This window comes from Odocoileus virginianus, chromosome 16 (assembly GCF_023699985.2).
Source record: "Odocoileus virginianus isolate 20LAN1187 ecotype Illinois chromosome 16, Ovbor_1.2, whole genome shotgun sequence".
NCBI lineage: Eukaryota > Metazoa > Chordata > Mammalia > Artiodactyla > Cervidae > Odocoileus > Odocoileus virginianus.
Genome location: NC_069689.1, coordinates 57286286 through 57305532, shown reverse-complemented (window position 1 = coordinate 57305532; position 19247 = coordinate 57286286). Strand labels below are relative to the sequence as shown.

General features: G+C 40.1%; 1 protein-coding gene across 1 annotated transcript in view; it reads left to right on the top strand.

Moving 5' to 3' along the window:
* Positions 1-19247, top strand: part of HDGFL3 (HDGF like 3) — a 75420-nt gene that overhangs the window by 49536 nt on the left and 6637 nt on the right. Inside the window, exons 2-5 of the mRNA XM_020877537.2 lie at positions 11-87; positions 5032-5170; positions 8581-8739; positions 12902-13048. Of these exons, the coding sequence (XP_020733196.1) occupies positions 11-87; positions 5032-5170; positions 8581-8739; positions 12902-13048 (522 nt within the window). The remainder of the gene's footprint in view (positions 1-10; positions 88-5031; positions 5171-8580; positions 8740-12901; positions 13049-19247) is intronic.

Sequence of the window (19247 nt, the reverse complement as noted above, 5' to 3'; positions counted from 1 at the left end):
TCTTTAACAGATCGATGAACTCCCAGAGGGAGCTGTGAAGCCTCCAGCCAATAAGTACCCTATCTTCTTTTTTGGCACCCACGAAACGTAAGTCAACAAAGCAACATAAATTTTCAACAATTCTGATTTGATTCTGCTAGATGACATATGTTGTTAAAAATCACTTTATATTATTTTATATGCTCTTAAAATCATTATAACCAATTATATGAAATTACAAAGGTAATGTATCTTTTCTTAATGTCAAGATTTTTCATTTATTTTGAATGTCATTTATTTCTGCTTAAATGTTGGGCATGACCCAGAAGTTTCCTCTAGGATACTTTTCAGCCCTAGGGTGGTTTCCTTACCATTTCCAGTCATTTCTTTTGTAGCTCTTGTGTATTTCCCTGCTAGAGTTATATCTTCCATTCATATTTCACAGTCTCTCAGGCCTCTTTGCAGTTTGTCAGTCTCTGCAGGAAATGTACCACCTTTGTAAGTTTTTATAATTCTGTTGGTCACTGAGTACAGGTTAAACTGTTGAATAAAGGACACTGAAAATACAGCGTCTCAAATAATATAGGATTTTACTATTCTTTTTTGGAAACAACCCAGAGAGATCAGTGTCTCAAATAATATAGGAGTTTACTATTCTTTTTTGGAAACAACCCAGAGAGAGGCAGATAGATCAAGGTGGGTAGTCAGCTCTGTTCCAGGAACCCAGGTTTCTTCTGTCGTGTTGTTCTGCCATTCCATGGGGGTATTGGTCTTATCTGCTTATTTTGAAAAAAGAATAAAAAAGAAAAAACTGGCTCAGCAGCGCCCATGCATCTTCCAGATAGAGGGAACGCAGAGAGAGAAGAGGTAAGGAAATGACAGGGAAATTGAACATGTCGCTTATACTTGTGTTTATTCCAGTGGCAAGAACTTGGTCAGTCAAGCTGTAAGGAAGCTGGAAACATAGACTCTAGCCAGGCAGTCCTGTTGGGAAACAAATCGGGAGAAGTAGTCCATTAAAAGGAAGAAGACGGTCATGGGTACTAGGGAACAGTAGGCACCCTGACACACTGAGGACACATATAGTTGTTGACAACAAGGACGCGAATAGGAGTTGCAGATGGGAGCAAAAGTGAAAAACTGTGATGAAATCTTGTAAGTCTTCAAAGTCAGCGTTGTCCCCTGTGCTCATGTGCATGTTAGCAGAGCCAGGCGTGAACTTCTCCTTACTCTGCTGTCTCTAGCACCCTCACATCTTCCTTATTCTCCTACTGAGAATTAGCCGGGAGAAGGCCCTTTAAAACATAGTTCTTGCTTGTCTTCATCTGAGAAACATGTTTCTTTCAAGAGGTTAGTTTTCTTTTTTTTGTTTTGTTTTTATCTGATAGACACTTGTGGACAATGCAACTTAACGTGTTTTTCTCCTTGAAGAGGTTGCTAGAGGCTTAGAAATAAATGTTTTACCAAAGTAATAAGTGCTCAGGGCTTTGTGATACCTGTTTTTGTATTTCCCTCATTCCTGACTCTGTTTTGTGTCTATGCATTATTTTGCTTTTCCTTTAGGACTTAATTCTAAGTGATCTGATTGTATATCTAGAACAAGGCAGAATTTAATAAACAAGATTATCACATTCCCACTATATACACGAAAGTCACCCATTTACCCATATTATGTGATGACTTTGATTCACTTAGTAAACATTTTCTGGGTATTCTTTGAGGCACTTGAAATAAAAGTTGCCCTTTAAGAGCTTGCCACCTGGTATATTGCTAATAAATGTACCAGAATCATTCCAGGGAACCGTATGAAGGATTTTATGAAGCTTTTTCTTCTAGCATCCTTAATATAAGTCAGTGGCATAATTCCAAGTCTCAATTCAGTAAAAGCATTTCTACCAAGGAGCAGTGTGTTATAGTCCATTTGTGAGTTTCTGCTGGTTTGATCATCTAGGAGTAGATTTTAAAACATCTAGAGGACAGTGAACTTCAGAAAAATTGTTACAAGATTGTTTCAGCTGATCATTTACTAGATATTGGGTGTCCTTGAACCTGAGATTATACGGCCTGGCAAGTGCCTAACGTTCAGTCTCTGAAGGCAGAGACTATGTGACTGTCGCTGAGCCTGTGTACACAGTGCCATGCATAGTGCCTGGCTCACGGCAGGTGTTTTCAAAAATAGCCATTGAATGAGTTAAAACTGATTCAATGAAATAAATGCAATGGGGGGAAAGTATGCAAAAAGTGAGGGATTTAACAAGAAAACTATCAGCAGGAGCACCCCCCAGGCAGAGTCAAAATTCTCGGAACATGGCTTTGAATCTGTTGCTCAGACAGATAGGAGATTGGAGCCCACATTTTTTTTGCTACATATAACTCTACCCCTGTAGTTTTAGTCTGGACAATTCTTAAAGCAGCCTTTGCCAGAAAAAAAAAACAAAAAACATTCTTAGAGCATATTACTTTGAACAGTTTTATTTTCTGGTCTACCCTTTAAAATTTATAAAACATACAGCAAAGTTAACCAATTGAAAGGAGATTTGATTTGTGGAATTATCTGTAAACCAGAAAAACCTGAGATCATCTATCAAAAATAAGAATTTGCTTTAGAATAGCTCATTCAATCAATGTCCCTCTTTCTGGCAATAGCTCACATAGCCAGTTGAATTATTAACCCTGGCTCCTGTGGCATAAAGTACAGACAAGCTCTGGTTAGCATCAATAGCTGACATGAACCTCAGGCAGCTTAGCCCACAGTTAATTCCTGTACCTAGAGTCAAGGACGACTGGAGAAAGGTCAAAAGCTGTAGTCTAATAATTCATGTCAAATTGCTCTACAAATGAAATCATCAGACCCAAAGTCACATGTCATTCTCATGCTCAGTTTGATTAAAATGTCCAGTAACCTAATAAACTATCTCTGGATGCAGTGAAATGCAATCATGCTGAACAGTTAAAGTTGAACAACCAAAGAAGATGTGGTGATTGGAGTCAGAAAGCATGCTTGGGTAATTTTATCAACTTGAATTCTTGATCAGCTGGGCAGTGAAAGGAAGGGACCAGTATTAAGATCCAGTCAGAAAATGGAATTTATAAAATCAACAGTAAACTGTTACCCATTATCTCAAAGTTTTCAATATCACTTCTGCTGATAAGTTCCAAATACACACCTCTAGCACAGATGTTTTCCCTGAATTCTACATCACCTGCCCAGTTGCCTACTTGACCTCTTCACTGGGATATCTAACTAGGGTTTTCAGATTTAACATCCAGAACTGAACATGTCACCTTCAAATCTTGTTCTCTCAAAAAATCTTGGCATTTCAGTATATTAAGTTCATTCTTCTAATTTCTTAGTCTGTATCCTTGGCAGGTGTGTGTACGTGCTCAGTCATGTCCGACTCTTTTCAAGCCCATGGACTTAGCTCGCCATGCTCCTTTGTCCATGAGATTTCCCAGGCAAGAATACTGGAGTGGGTTGCCATTTCCTTCGCCAGGAGATCTTCCCGACCCAGAGATCGACCCTGCATCACCTGCATTGGCAGGTGAATTCTTTACCACTGAGCCACCTGGGAAGCCCACATCATTGGAGATAGACTTAGTTCCACCCTCTCACGTGCCATATGCGACTCATCAACAAATCACCTTGGCTCTTTCTGGAGAGTGAATTCAGAATCCAGCCACCTCTCACCAACACCCTGGTCCTAGTCACCATTGTTACTTCAGTAGCCTCTAATTAGTCTCTCCACTTCTGCCCTAGTACCCAGACCTTCAGTGTGTTTTCAGCACAGCCAGAGTGGCCCTTTTAAAACATAAATTGTCACACTCAGAACCGTTAATGGCTTCCCATCTGACTCAAAGCCTTTGTAGTGGCCTCAGCCCCAACACGATTGTGCTCCCATCCTGGTACCTTTCTGACCTCGTCTCACAACTCTCTCTTCACTCATTTCACTTTAGACACACTAGGCATTCTTCCACCTCAGGGCCTTTTCTACTTGCTCTTCCTTCAACTTGCTCTCCTCTTCCCCAAATAACCGCATGGATTCCTTCTTCACCCTCTTCAGTTCTTGAATGTTCCCTTTTCAGTGAGGCCTCCCCTCTTGATCTGTATTTGTAAAACTGTTAAAATCCACCCCAGCCCTTACTGTGCTTCATCTATAGATTTATTTATTTTTAGCACGTGGTACTATATTTTATTTATCTTTTCTATTGTCTAGACTCCTACCCTTGCTACTAGAATGTCTGCTCTATGAGGGCAGAGATGTTCATCTTTTTGTTCCCTGAAGAATGCCCAGCACCTCTGGAACAGCTGACATGTTAGAGATGTTCAGTAAAATGTGAATAAATGAGTCTCAGTTTGAAATGCATCTCAGCCAGGTTGTGGGCCCTACCGTGTCATCTGCCAGATTAATGTCATAGACAGTAATGCTGAAGACTTTGGTTTAAATGCTTGGATCTCTAGGCCAGCCTCAGGATTTATTCTCATTTTCTTTTCATAATTATGACTAATTTAGGATTAGGTTTAAATTGGATGATTCTATCTACTTTACCACTTCTAATTTTTTTCTTGTCTGATGCCTCATTAAACACTAATGATTTTTTAATTTATAGAAATAATAATAAATATACTAATGTAGCATATAGAGTTAGAATCATTTTTTACTCCAGTGTTTATGTTTTTACTGTATGTCTTAACAAACCCCTTACCTATGAAAGATTAGCATATATAAGTCTTAGTAAGTCTTAGTAAGTGGTCAAAGTAGACATCCTTAAAACTACTTCTTTAACTAAAAATCAATTTCAAAACAAAAAAGAAATTAGTAATTTAAAATCAAAGCAACACTGTCAGTGTTGCTGGCCTGTATACCTAGCTGTCCATTTTTTTTCTACCTTGAATTATGTGTGCAAAACATCTTATGATATGTGCCTAACTCAGAGGGTTTATACATACTTATAATTTATATACTAAGATATGCCCTGACACATGAGTTGATATTAAAAATACCTTGCATTTGAAGGTCAGATGTCAAATCTCTTTCTTATGTGTCTCTGCAGTGCTTTTCTAGGTCCCAAAGACCTCTTCCCTTATAAGGAATACAAAGACAAGTTTGGAAAATCAAACAAACGGAAAGGATTTAATGAAGGATTGTGGGAAATAGAAAATAACCCAGGAGTAAAGTTTACTGGATACCAGGTGACAATTTACTTTATTATCACTTGCTGTATCTCATTTTTTAATTTTAACTCTTTTTTGGATCTTTTCTGTGCATCCTTCGTATTAACAGTTACCCACCACCCATCTGAGGTCAGAACTCTTCCCTGCTCCAGTCGCACTTCGGATTAAATGTTCAGGCGTACCTTGCTCTGTTGCACTTCACATAGTGCATTTTTCACAAATCAAAGGTTTGTGGCAACCCTGCATTGAGCAAGTCTGTTGACCTTGTTTTTTCTACCAGCACTAGCTCACCTTGTGTCTTGGCATCATATTTTGGTAATTCTCGCAGTATTTCAAACTTTTTCACTATTCTTCTATTTGTTAATAGTATCCAGTGATCTTTGAGATTACCATTATAATTGTTTTGGGGTGCCACAAACCCCACCCGTATAAGACGATGAACTTAATTGATGTGTGTGTGTTCATGTTGTGTGTGTTCTGAGTGCTCCACTGATCAACTGTTCCCCTGTCTCCCTCCCTCTCCTCGAGCCTCCCTGTGAGACACAATATTGAAGTTAGGCCAGTTAATGACCCTGCAGTGGCATCTCAGTATTCAGATGAAAGGAAGAGTCAAGTCTCTCACTTTTAATCTAGAAATGATTCAGCTTAGAGACCAAGGAAGTCATGTGGAAAACTGACATGGACCTAAAGCTAGGCCTCTTGGAGCCAAACAGTTAGCCAAGTCGTGAATGCAAATGAAGTGTTCTTGAAAGAAATTAAGAGTACCACTCTGGTGAATGCATGAATAATAAGAAAATGAAACAGCCTTATTGCTGCTATGGAGAAGGTTTGAGTGGTCTGAATTGAAGATCAAACCAGTCACAAGATTCCCTTCAGCCATAGCCTAATCCAGAGCAAGGCCTAACTCTCTTCAATTCTGTGAAGGCTGAGAGGGGTGAGGAGCTGTAGATGAAAAGTGTGAAGCTAGCAGAGGTTGGTGCCAGAGGCTTAAGGAAAAAGCTGTTTCTATAACATACTTCTGGGCATACACACTGAGGAAACCAGATCTGAAAGAGACACCTGCACCCCAGTGTTCATCGCAGCACTATTTATAATAGCCAGGACATGGAAGCAACCTAGATGCCCATCAGCAGATGAATGGATAAGGAGGCTATGATACATACACATCATGGAATATTACTCAGCCATTAAAAAGAATTCATTTGAATCAGTTCTAATGAGATGGATGAAACTGGAGCCCATTATACAGAGTGAAGTAAGCCAGAAAGATAAAGACCATTACAGTATACTAACACATATATATGGAATTTAGAAAGATGGTAACGATAACCCTATATGCAAAACAGAAAAAGAGACACAGATGTACAGAACAGACTTTTGGACTCTGTGGGAGAAGGCGAGGGTGGGATGTTTCGAGAGAACAGCATTGAAACATGTATATTATCTAGGGTGAAACAGATCACCAGCCCAGGCTGGATGCATGAGACAAGTGCTCGGGGCTGGTGCACTGGGAAGACCCAGAGGGATCGGGTAGAGAGGGAGGTGGGAGGGGGGATTGGGATGGGGAATACATGTAAATCCATGGCTGATTCATGTCGATGTATGACAAAAACCACTACAATCTTGTAAAGTAATTAGCCTCCAACTAATAAAAATAAATGAAAAAAGAAAAATAAAAGTGCAAAGTGAAGCAGCAAGAGCTGCTATAGAAGCTGCAGCAGGTGATCCAGAAGCTCTGGCTAAGGTGCTTCATGAAGGTGGCTCTACACTAAACAACAGATTTTTCAGTGTAAATGACACAGCCTTCTATTGGAAGATGCCCCCTAGGACTTTCTTAGCTAAAGAGGAGACTTCTGCTGACTTAGCTTCAAAAGATAGCCTGACTCTTGTTAGAGGCTAATTCAATAGGTGGCTTTAAGTTGAAGCCAGTGCTCATTGACCATTCTGGAAATTCTAGAGTCTTTAAAGATTGTGCTGAATCTACTCTGCCTGTGTTTTATAAATTGAACACCGATACCTAGATGACAGCACAGTGTACTGACCACATGGTTTACTGAATATTTTTAAGGCCACTCTTGAGAACTACTGCTCAGAAAAAAAGATTCCTTTGAAAATATTCCTGCCTATTGACAGTGCATCAGGCCACCCACAAGCTCTGATAGAGGTGTACCAGGAGATTAGTGGTGTTTTCCTGCCTGCTGACACCACATCCATCTGCAGTCCATGGATCCAGGAGGAATTTAGACTTTCAAGTCTTATTATTTAAGAAACGCATCTTAATAAGGCTATAGTAGCCATAGTTGGTGACTCCTCTGACAGATATGGGGAAAAGTTGGTTGAAAACCTTCTAGAAAAAAAAAAAAGAAAAGAAAAGAAAACCTTCTAGAAAGGATTCACCATTCTAAATGCCATTAATGACATTTATGATTCAAAGGAAGAGGTCAGAGTATCAACATTAAGAGGAGTTTGAAAGAAGTGGATTCCAACCCTCACGGATGACTTGGAGGGCTTCAAGACTTCAGTGGAGGGAGTAACTGCAGATGTGGTGGAAATGGCAAGAGAATTAAGAGTTAGAAGCAGAGCTTGAAGATATAATTTCACTGTTGCAGTCTGCTGTTAAAACTTAAATGGATAAGAAATTGCTTCTTATGGATGAACAAAGAGTGTCGTTTCTTGAGATGAAAGCTATTTCTGGTAAAGATATTGTGAAGGCTGATATGACAACAAAGGATTCAAAATATTACATAAACTTAGTTGATAGAGCAGTGACAAGGTTTGAGGGGATTGACTCCAATTTTGAAAAAAAAATCTGTGATGGCTAACATGTTGTCCAACTGCATTGCCTGCTACAGGGAACTCATTTGTAAAAGGCAGATTCGGCTGATACTGCACTTGTTGTTGTTGTCTTACTTTAAGTTGCCACAGCCACCTCAACCTTCAGCAACCACCACCCTGATCAGTCAGTAGCCATTTACGTGACTGACCCTCCATCAGCGAAAAGATTAGGACCCACTGGAGGCTCAGATGATGATTAGCATTTTTTAGCAGTAAAATATCTTTAAGGTATATACATAGTTTTTTAGACATAATGCTACTATAAACTTAATAGATTAGAGTATGGTATAAGCATAATTTTTATATGCATTGGGGAACCAAAAAATTCATGTGACTTGCCTTATTGTGATATTTGCTTTATTGTGGTGGTCTGGAACTGAACCTACAATATCTCCCAGGTATGCCTGTAATTCTGTTACTCTAAGAGGATTCATGTCAAGTAGTTACTGGAAAACTGAAGTTGATAGCCCTTTATTTTGAAAATCTAGAGTAAGCTGAACTTTTTCTAATTAAAATAGAATGGTTCTTTTTGCAGTCCACGGTCTTTGCTATTTTTCAAAATGTAGTTAGCTAATATTTTCTTTTTTTCTTAGGCAATTCAGCAACAGAGCTCTTCAGAAACCGAGGGAGAAGGTGGGAATACTGCTGACGCAAGCAGTGAGGAAGAAGGCGACAGAGTAGAGGAAGATGGAAAAGGCAAAAGAAAGAGTGAAAAAGCAGGCTCAAAGCGGAAAAAGTCATACACTTCAAAGGTTACTGAGAAACCTTTCCCCTTGTTAATACGCATAGAAATATATCAACTCTTTTGAGCCTCTTTCTTTAGAGACAGTAATACATCTGAAGGGAATAGGCAGGTAATCTTAGACGTGAGGGTAACTGCTATGAACTCTCGTAAGGGCTATTTGGCCCTGAAATACCGCCTTCTTAGTTGGAGGAGGACTGTTCTTCAATCAAGGGTATAAGAGTAGGTATCCCTCTGATAACAATCCGCAGATCAGCTCTGAAGAATTTAAGAATGTAGGAGACTTCAGTACAATTTAGGACTATGTCTGTTACTGTTGATGGAAGCGTAAAGATAGACTCAGACTCTTGTCTCTTTTCTTTAAAGACTGTACTTTGACACTTTATTTTTTCAGTCCTCTTTCCTGATCACCTGCTCTATGTCAGACACTGTACTAGGTAGATACTAGTGAGCAAATCCAACTCCAGTCCTACCCTCCTATAACTTAACATCCAGTGGGTTGGGGGTGGAAACACAGAGTAAAAACCAATAATGAACGTAAATTCTGGAAGGGCTGTGAAGGAAATGAATGGGAGCAGGGAATGACAAAGTACATCTATTGAGATAGAGTGGCCAGGCCTTTCTGAGAAAACGAAGTTTATGCCGAGACCTGAAAGAGTCTGGAAGGAAGAGCTGTGTGTGGCAGAGCTCTGAAGGTGGGGAGCGTTTGACGTGTTCCTGAATTGCAACAAGGCAGGCATCAGGATCAGGAGGTCGAGACCAGCAGAGACTAAACAATGGAGACTGGTAGGCCATGCTGACAGCTTACTGACCAGAGATGTATTAAATATGTCTTTGGTTACCTGAACAGTATTGACCAGAGACGTTTCAGTATTCACATACATAACAAACCACTGGCCACAGGCATAGTTTCTGCCTATGGTCAATAATGTGTTAAGGAGTTTGAATTTTTTTCCAAATGTAACAATAATTTATTGGACACATGACATGATCCTTGATTTACAAATCAGAAGTTTAGGTTTTTCGTACAGTAATTCACAAATGCAGTTGAAAAAAACTGATATTGTGGAAGTTGTTCACCTTATAGAAACTTTAAGCAGGATAAATGGATCTTTGAAGATAAAGATTGGTACAAGTTTTGCTGTAATGGGTCTGTCACAAAGGTGAATCCTTAGAGAAATTACTTCCATTTAGACTGTAGTATTTAGTGACTGGATATACTTACGAAACTCCTTAAAAACAAGTATCACTGGTTTATTAGACTGTCAGCCTTTTATTTTACAGTCTATAAAACCTACCCAACTGGCATACAGGTACAATTGTATGAATGCATATTACTTCCTGTACACCTCATGAAGAACATGGTATCTGCCTTAAATGAGGATTAAGTTTGCAAATGACAGCAAAATAGTTATAAAAATAACCCCTGTGGAAGACTGGATCTCCCAGTCTTTAAGCTGAATTTCTTTTAGCGTTTTGGACTTCTCTTAAACACCCAACTGAATTTATTTTATTTAATTCATGATTGTCTGCTGAGCTTCTATGAAATGTGTTGTGCTACCCTAAATTATCTAAGCTTTCTAAGGTAGCTTAGATATTTAATAGTGTGTATATGTGACTTTTAAACATCCTTATTTTATTTCTCTTGTGAAAGCCAGAAGTAACGGAACTCCTGCCTGGGGTGGACTTATAGTATAAAGCATTGAAGAGGGAAAGGCATACTATACTTACTAAGGCTTACCTATTTTTAAATTAAAGAATCATTCCCTTTGCTTCCTTTACGGTCACAACTTTTGTGATCACTTGAGAACCATGATTTATTTTCAGTATCAACTGAATAAGCTAGCACAATGGCTCTCAAACTTTCGCATGCACCAGAATCACCTGGGAATGGGGTTGTTAAAATATATATTGCCCCAGTGCCACCCCACCCCAAAATTTCTATTTTAGTTGGTCTAGACTAACATATTTAGGTTGGGACCTTAAATATCTGTGAGCTGAGGTTGCCAATCTGGGAACCACATACCTAGGGTAACCTCACTGCTCTCTTTGACTTTCCAAATGTTTCCTTTTTGTTGTGTGTGGTGATTTTTTTTTCCTACATCTGTTTATTAAAGTTGAGTGATTTTCCTTTGTCACTGAAAACCAGTGGCTCACAGACTTTTCTGACTGCATCCAAGTTAGGTTGAGGGAAGAGTCCCACGTCCCCCTACCTCACCCAATTCTGTTTTTCTATGGGAAAAAAGTTCAGTAACCATAATGAAAAGCCATAGTAGAAGCACACTTGAGGGAGGAGATATATATATAGATATATATATATATATATATATATGTATGTATATATGTGTATATCACTTGAGCAATAAGTGTATGTATGATTCATATTGGAGCCATAACAGATACTGGAAAATTATTAGCAGAACATACTTTGCATAGAAGTTATTTACTGTAAAAAGGAGAGCTAATGGACAGGGAGGCCTGGCATGCTGTGATTCATGGGGTCGCAGAGTCGGACACGACTGAGCCACTGAACTGAACTGAACAGAATCAAGAGAACCTCACAACAGACTGAACTGATGCTGATAGTAAACCATTAGCAATCTTAGTTAAAAACCAAAGACAGCAATGGCTGGGTACACAACCAGTTTAAGATCACGTTGATGAAACTAGTAAAGGGTGGGTCCTTCCCCAAAATTCCAGGGATTGCAAGGATCTGCATACGCCCAGTGAGAGCTTCCTAAGTTTACAACATATAGCGTGGCAGCCAGATTTCTCAGTGGAATACTGAATGTGACTCATTAGCAAAACTGAAGTAACACCCTATTTCTAGTCTTAAAAAATTATAAAAACCTGAAAAATTATAAAACTTAAAAAAATCACAGGGTTACTCGTCTGTATCCTTTGTAGGCACTATAAATTTTAGGGTGTTGTGCCTTATTTTCCATAAGAATTGCAAGTCAGGAACTGTTATTTGAGGATTGCTATGTAAAGCAATTACTCCATTTTTATAATTATACTGTATTTACTAGGAGAACAAAAGTATTTCACCTTTCATATCATCACACTTGATTTAAACTTAAACTCTAGGCACTCCACATTCAGATTATTAAATCTCTGCTTTCCTTCTATGTAAAAAAGTAAAAACTGTCATTTTAAAGGGACATTTGAGGCTTGGTTGGTCATTTCAGTTAAGTAAAATAGAAGCAATGTAATTATAGATTCTGTCACATAGCTAAAAGGTATTTTCTCTTTAAAAGTTGCATTTTAAAATACAGATTGTCTGAGGAAGCTTAAATATGCTAACTTCATTTTTGTTAAGACCAAAAGTGTCTTGGCTTAATGAGTTTTCTTAGCTGTTATTTGCCATGTGCTTAAAGATTCATAAAATTTTTCAGAAAGGAAGTGTAAGTAAAATGCTACATTTTATTTTCTTAAAAATGCACAGTAGGGCCAGCTTTTGATCATTTTAATGTTGTTCTGCAAAGCAGCTCTGGCTGTGAACTCTAATTGTATTTTCATCCTCACTGCAGAGTTCATCTTGGTTTCAGAAGTAAGATGATAAAAAAGGAGCTAGTTCACCAGTGTGGCCTTGAGTTCTTAAATAATTCTCCATAATTTAAAAAATTAAATTCGGATCACATGGTGATGTACAAGTTTTGCCAAGATCATGCCATATATGCCATTAAACTGACAGCTTCTATAAGTGCTCTAACGTGGGTATCTATGTATGATTCTAGATAGTTGATCTTGCTTCTCTGGACCTCACACTCTGCTGTGAAATGATGGGGAAGGACAGGCGACCTTTAGGGTGCCTCCTAGCTTTGTAGCCTTCCTAGAGTGGTATCCATCAACTGTATTTATTCATTGATAGTGTTCCAGATGTATGACTCTTCATTTTCTGCCCTTCATATCACACTGCTGGGAAGAACTAAAAGGTTATCTAGTCCACCTCTACTTCCTTTCCAGCTGGTTAAACTGAGGCCCAGGGAGGTGAGATGACTTGTCCAGGGTTATCTCGCTCAGTCTTAGTACTCTTCATGTTGTATCATGCTGTATCCTGTATCAAGCCACACAAACTGGATATAGGCCAGCTGTTCCTACATTTCTCACTTGCATTTGTGCATTCAGGGCTCTACTTTTGACTATAATTTTTAACTTGTCTAAACCTTTAGAAATCCTCTAAACAGTCCCGGAAATCTCCAGGAGATGAAGATGACAAGGACTGCAAAGAAGAAGAAAATAAAAGCAGCTCTGAGGGTGGAGATGCCGGCAATGACACAAGAAACACAACTTCAGACTTGCAAAAAACCAGTGAAGGGGTAAGAATATGCCTGTAACGTCTCCTACCTTCCTGTTCACCTGGAAGGCACTCTGCCTCAGAACAGGGTTCCTATCTCAGCGTTAGTAACTGTGGCCTTGGTGATGGAGAACATGCTCAGCTGGACCTATACATTCATTCCCTGCTCCTGAATAAGTGATAAGCTTCTCACAGTCTGAGAACAAAGGACAGCCAGGTGTGAATTACACCTGCCCATCAGTTTGGAACTCAAACAGGTTGATTCTCTTTTAAACTAACTTCAGCGGCTTGCGAGTTTTTGAAAAGTTAGGCATGAAGTACTGAAATGAAGAAATGCCACCTCAGAATTTGACAGTTGCATTTCTTTTATTATAAAATGAATGGCATGTTCAAAATAGGGTGTTTTATACTATTCCTTCTTTGCTAGAAGCAGTATGCGATTTAATATACCCAGGGGACTTTAAATATTCAAACTATATGTGAATGTAAATGTTTAAAGTAACCAAGGGGGAAAGTTGTCCACTTTGAATCTTGTTCACTAGTGTTAACCTCTGTCAGTAACTTCAAGGTCACAGACAAGTCAACATTTGTAAAAGTTTTAGTGAAGGCAGATTTGCCCCTGGTCATTTTCCATAGATCTTTATGAAGACTAACTAGACAGCGGCAAATCATTTTAAAACAGTATCCATAAAACAAGTTATTACTCTTTAGTTCTGATTTCATTTCTGGTCTGCTTTTGTCAGTACTGTTTACCTCTCAACTGTCTCCTGCTTCCAGTAACCCATGTTTATTCCCAAGTTATGACAATTCTAACTACTCCCTTGTTCCTCTTACACAGTGCAGCTTCACTCTGTCCTCTGCCTTCCTTCTCTCGACCTCTCCGATAAATAGACCCCTCTCATTACCTATGCACATAGCTCCCCCAGGGACACTGAGCTGCTAACAGTCACCAAAGGCTTGAGTACCTGACTTATATTCGGTTTTCTTTTTATCTCACCTGCTACCTTCATCCTAGGTATCTTTAATGTGCATAGAGCAAAAACTCCCACCACGTGTCTCCCCTTTACTACCAACTTCATGTCTGACTGCACTTCCTGTGACAGAGAAGGAGGCAGTCTACACCCTTACTTCTCCATGTGCAGCCTGCAGACCAGTGACATCAACATCATCTGGAGGCTTGTTAGAGATGCAGAATCCAGGCTCAACCCTAGACCTACCAAACCAGAATCTGCATGTTAACTCCCAAGTTATTCATCTGCACATGACGATTTGAGAAGCACTAAGATCTACCTTTCTATCGTCAGAGTCCAGAATATCATCTCCTCCTACCTTCTCCAAGGTTACCCCCTCACCCCCATCACTTGTCCCGCCTCTCTCCTGTGCCTTTCCTTTCTTTCCCACTGCTCCTTACTCTCTGCCTCTAAACAGTATTAGGTCTCCCTTATCCTTATAGGGGCTTCCCTTGTTGGTCACGGAGAAGCAATGGCACCCCACTCTAGTACTCTTGCCTGGAAAATCCCATGGACAGAGGAGCCTGGTAGGCTGCGGTCCATGGGGTCGCTAAGAGTTGGACACAACTGAGCGACTTTACTTTCATGTTTCACTTTTATGCATTGGAGAAGGAAATGTTAGCCCACTCCAGTGTTCTTGCCTGGAGAATCCCAAGGACGGGGGAGCCTGGAGGGCTGCCATCTGTGGGGTCACACAGAGTTGGACTTGATTGGAGTGACTTAGCAGCAGCTTGTGGGTCAGCTGGTAAAGAATTCGCCTGCATTGCGGGAGATGTGGGTTTGATCACTGGGTTGGGAAGATCCCCTGGGGAAGGGAAAGGCTACCCACTCCAGTAATCTGGCCTAGAGAATTCTAGATCGCAAAGGGTCGAATAGGACTGAGCGACTTTCACTTTCACTTTACCATTATAGATACCTCCCTTCTACTATATGTCCTTCTCTTTCCACCTTTCTCTTCATCTCTAATTTCTTAAAAGTTATTTTTTTTCCTCCCAGTGTCCATTGTCTCACCCACTCATGACTTGACACTCTTGTTTCCTCTGCTATTTCATTGAAACTGCTCTTGTAAAGGTCCCTAGTGATCCTCCCATTACCAAACCCAGTGTCTGCTTTAGTCTTAATCTGCAGCATTTAGTACCATTGGCCACTTTCTCCTTCTGACTGTGCCTCCAGCTCACTAGTCTCTTCTGCTGCTTCTCCCAGTTTCTTCTCAGTCTCTTTCTAGAGCACTTTCCTCCAGGCTGTCTTGGCACACTTCTAGTCTGAAAGCTTCCCCTCTGTCCATCTTAGGCACTCACATGGCTTCAACTGTCATATATGACTGATGGCTTCCCATTCTGTATCTATTGCATTGTAGATTCATTTTTCTGTTAATGAAACCATCTCTACTTTAATATCTTAAAGCCACTCAGAAGCTAGTTGCTACCGGAAGTAGCAAGAGCAGCGGCGTGGTCGCGGCTGACACCCTGTGTGCCCACGCTGTTGTCAGTGCTGTCCCTCTCCTTAGTCCTCACGGGGATCCCGGGGCAGGTGCGGTGGTCTGCACTTTGGAGCTGGGTAACCTGAAGCCAAAAGGATGGCAGCGTCACACGGCTCTTCAGGGCATGAGTTAGAAGCAAGGGCCTAAGATCTTTTTATTTCTACCCTGTGTCTAATAATATAATTTTATACACAAAAGGATATATATAATATCAAGTAGTAAGCAATACCAGAGACCCTACCACTCAACCCCAAAAGTAGAATATAACAATAACTTGTATCCATTTACATGTTCTTTCCCATCCCATCTTCTTCCTACCTAGAGATAACCACTAGTGTTATATATTTACCATTTCCTTCCATTTTCAAAAACTTAGCCCATACCTAACATACAGGTATATACTTAAACAATAATTAAATTTTGCTCCTTTTTGAGCTTTTTAAAAAATGATGACATTTACTCACTACTCTGCTTCTGAGATTCCTTCATGGGGTTGTGTGTAGTTGACTCATTTCTCATTACTTTATAATACTCAATTTTATGAGTATATCATAACTTCTTTATCCACCCTTCTGTTGACAGGCATTTTGGTCATTTCCAGCTTTTTGCAGTTAGGAACTGTGTTGCTGTGAATATTTCCATATTGTCTCCTAGTGTACACATGCAAGAGTTTCTTTAAGGGTATGTAAACTCAGACTGGACAGGCTGAGTCACAGCTGTTTTTATGGTGTTTATAAGATAATGCCAAATTATGTCCCTAAGTTGTTGGACCAGCTTATACTCCACCATCCATGTATGAGTTCCTATGACTCACTTGTCATTGTCAGAGTTTAAAATTCTTCCCAATATAGTGGGTGAAAATTCTAATCTTAATTTGCAGTTCTTTGATCAGTAATGAAGTTGAGCCTCTTTTTACCTATTTGACCACCTGTGCTTCCTCTTTTGTACAGTGCTTGATTTACAAATTTTGCCCATTTTCTTATTGAATGTATTTTCCTACTGACATGTAAAGGACTCCTTTACATATTCTGGACTCTAACAGACATGGGTGGTCATGTGCATTGCAGACATCTTCTCCAAGTTTGTGGCTTTTCTGTTCAATTTCTTAATACCTGTTAGTGAATAGACATTCTTCATTTTATTGTAGTCAGATATATCAAAATTTTCTTGTTATGGTTATCATTTTTCTGTATTGTTTGAGAAATCCATTCCTATCCCAAAGTCAGAAATATATTCTCCTGTACTTCATTTTAAAATTGTAAACTTTTATTTTTAACATTTTAGTGTTTAATCCATCTAGACTTGATCTTTGTGTGGGGTACAAGATAGGATCCCACTGCATTTTTCCCACAACATGACCATTTAACCAGCACCATGTATTAAACAGTCTCTCTTTTCCTCTCTGATATGCAGTGTCATCTGTCATGTAGCCATGGGTCTCTCTGGGTTCTCTATTCTGTTCCTTTGGTCAGTACTACAGTTTCTTAGTTACAGTAGCTTTATAATGTGTCCTGATATCTTATAGGGCAAGTAGCCTAATTTGGGGGGCTTCCCAGGTGGTACAGTAGTAAAGAATCTGCCTGTCAATGCAGAAGATGGAGGAGACAGGTTCAATTCCTGGGTCGGAAGATTCCCTGGAGAAGGAAATGGCTACCCACTCCAGTATTCTTGCCTGGGAAATCCCATGGACAGAGGAGCCTGGTGGGCTACACTCCATGTAGCAAAGAGTTGGACATGACTGAGCACACACACAGGCAGCCTAATTTTTTTTCTTCAGATATTTTTTAGACACAGTCTAGGATAGAAGGTCAAGAGGGGCTTTTTTTCTTGATGGGAGAATTTGCAGCACATAGGCTGATAAGAATGATAGAAATGTGGAATGATCACAAAATAATGTAGGAAAGAATTGCCAAAGTAGGGCTCTTCAGAATGCAAACAGGCATAAAATCCAGTGTACATCTGGAGGGGCTGCTTTAGTTCATGCACTGAAATGGGAGGAACTTACCTGCCTCTGCGCCCAACACACTGTGTTTTCCTCCTGTTGGGCGAGGGGGCAGGTAAGTGGGTACCTGGGGTGAGAGCTTGTAAAAGTTCTCATCTGATTGTTTCTGTCTCCTTAGGAAGCAAGGTCAACAATTGAGAGTGAGAGCAGGAAGAAGTGTTGAAATTTTGAGAGGAGGAAAAGGGATAAAATAGTTAGAATACAAAAGTGACTGGACTTTGGAACAGCAGGAAGGGCCCACTCAAGGTTAGTGGTCATTAATTTAAGAACAGTCAGATGGCTGTGTGTTTTTCTCCAGGCATATTCAATTGTGCGATCACAGAAAAGTAGAGAACTGAGTTTATCCAGAATTGGAGTTTGCCCAGAGAGCAAAGTAAAGGAAGTTTGAGGCAGGGAGTTGAGGGTGTATGTGAGGAAGAGATTAATTATGATGATGGACACATGGAATCCAGAACATGTTCAGAGGGAAATACGGATGTGACGAAGGGACAGGGTCAACAGATTTGAGTATCAGAGAGTTCTTGGAGCTGGAGTACTAGGTAAAGGGAATGGCTGGAAAGACAAGTAGAGATGGAATAGTCAGATGTCTAGATGGAATTATGGAAGCAGGCGGCAGGGCCGGTGCTCTTGGTGTCTTCAGTAAGACAGGTTTTCATTGTGTGAGCCCTGTTCACATCACAGAACATTTAGTACCCTTGGCCCCTGCCCATTAAATGCCATTGAAAACTCCAACCTACAATGTTCCCATAATTTCTCCCCCAAAAAAGACTGACCTTGTATTTGCAAATGCTCTCAGTGGTTGAAAATTGCTTGTTTAAGAAATAACCATGGAAATGAGCAGCTAAGGTAAGTTAGGAGACCATATTTTTAGGGAAGAGGAAGTCCAGGAACTAAGAGGTTAGAGTATTGCAAAGACAATCTCTGTGCATGTTGACATCCAGCAGTTAGGATGCTGAATGACAGTGAGCCAGACATCTTCAAGGAGTCCAGGAGAGTGACTGGGGAGTCTTGGCGAAGACTGCAGTAGGGAAGGGGTGGCGTCTTACAGCATTAAGACTAAAGTCCATAAGGATTTTTTTCCTGGGGGGAAGCACAGAGAGAGGAAGAATAGCTAGAAATAGTAGTAAGGTCAAGGTCACCTTCCCGGGCCTGTAGTATGAGAGCTGCGGCAGAGGAGAAGGTTACCACCCGGGGGTTGCAGGGAAAGCAGCAGCAGGGTCTCCAGGGGGAAGCTGGATTGCAGTTAGAACAAGCTGATGAGTAAATACCTTGGGAATGAAGGTTTGCTGATGGCTGACTGTAATTTCCAAGGGAAGCTAAAGGCAAAGGAGAAAAGGAAGGATATACCCATCTGAATGCAGAGTTCCAAAGAATAGCAAGGACAGATAAGAAAGCCTTCCTCAGTGATCATTGCAAAGAAATAGAGGAAAACAATAGAATGGGAAAGACTAGAGATCTCTTCAAGAAAATTAGAGATACCAAGGGAACATTTCATGCAAAGATGGCCACAATAAAAGACAGAAATGGTATGGAACTAACAGAAGCAGAAGCTATTAAGAGGTGGCAGGAATACACAGAACTATACAAAAAAGATCTTCATGACCCAGATAACCACGACAGTGTGTTCACTCGCCTAGAGCCAGACATCCTGGAATGCGAAGTCAAGTGGGCCTTAGGAAGCATCATTGCAAACAAAGCTAGTGGAGGTGATGGAATTCCAGTTGAGCTA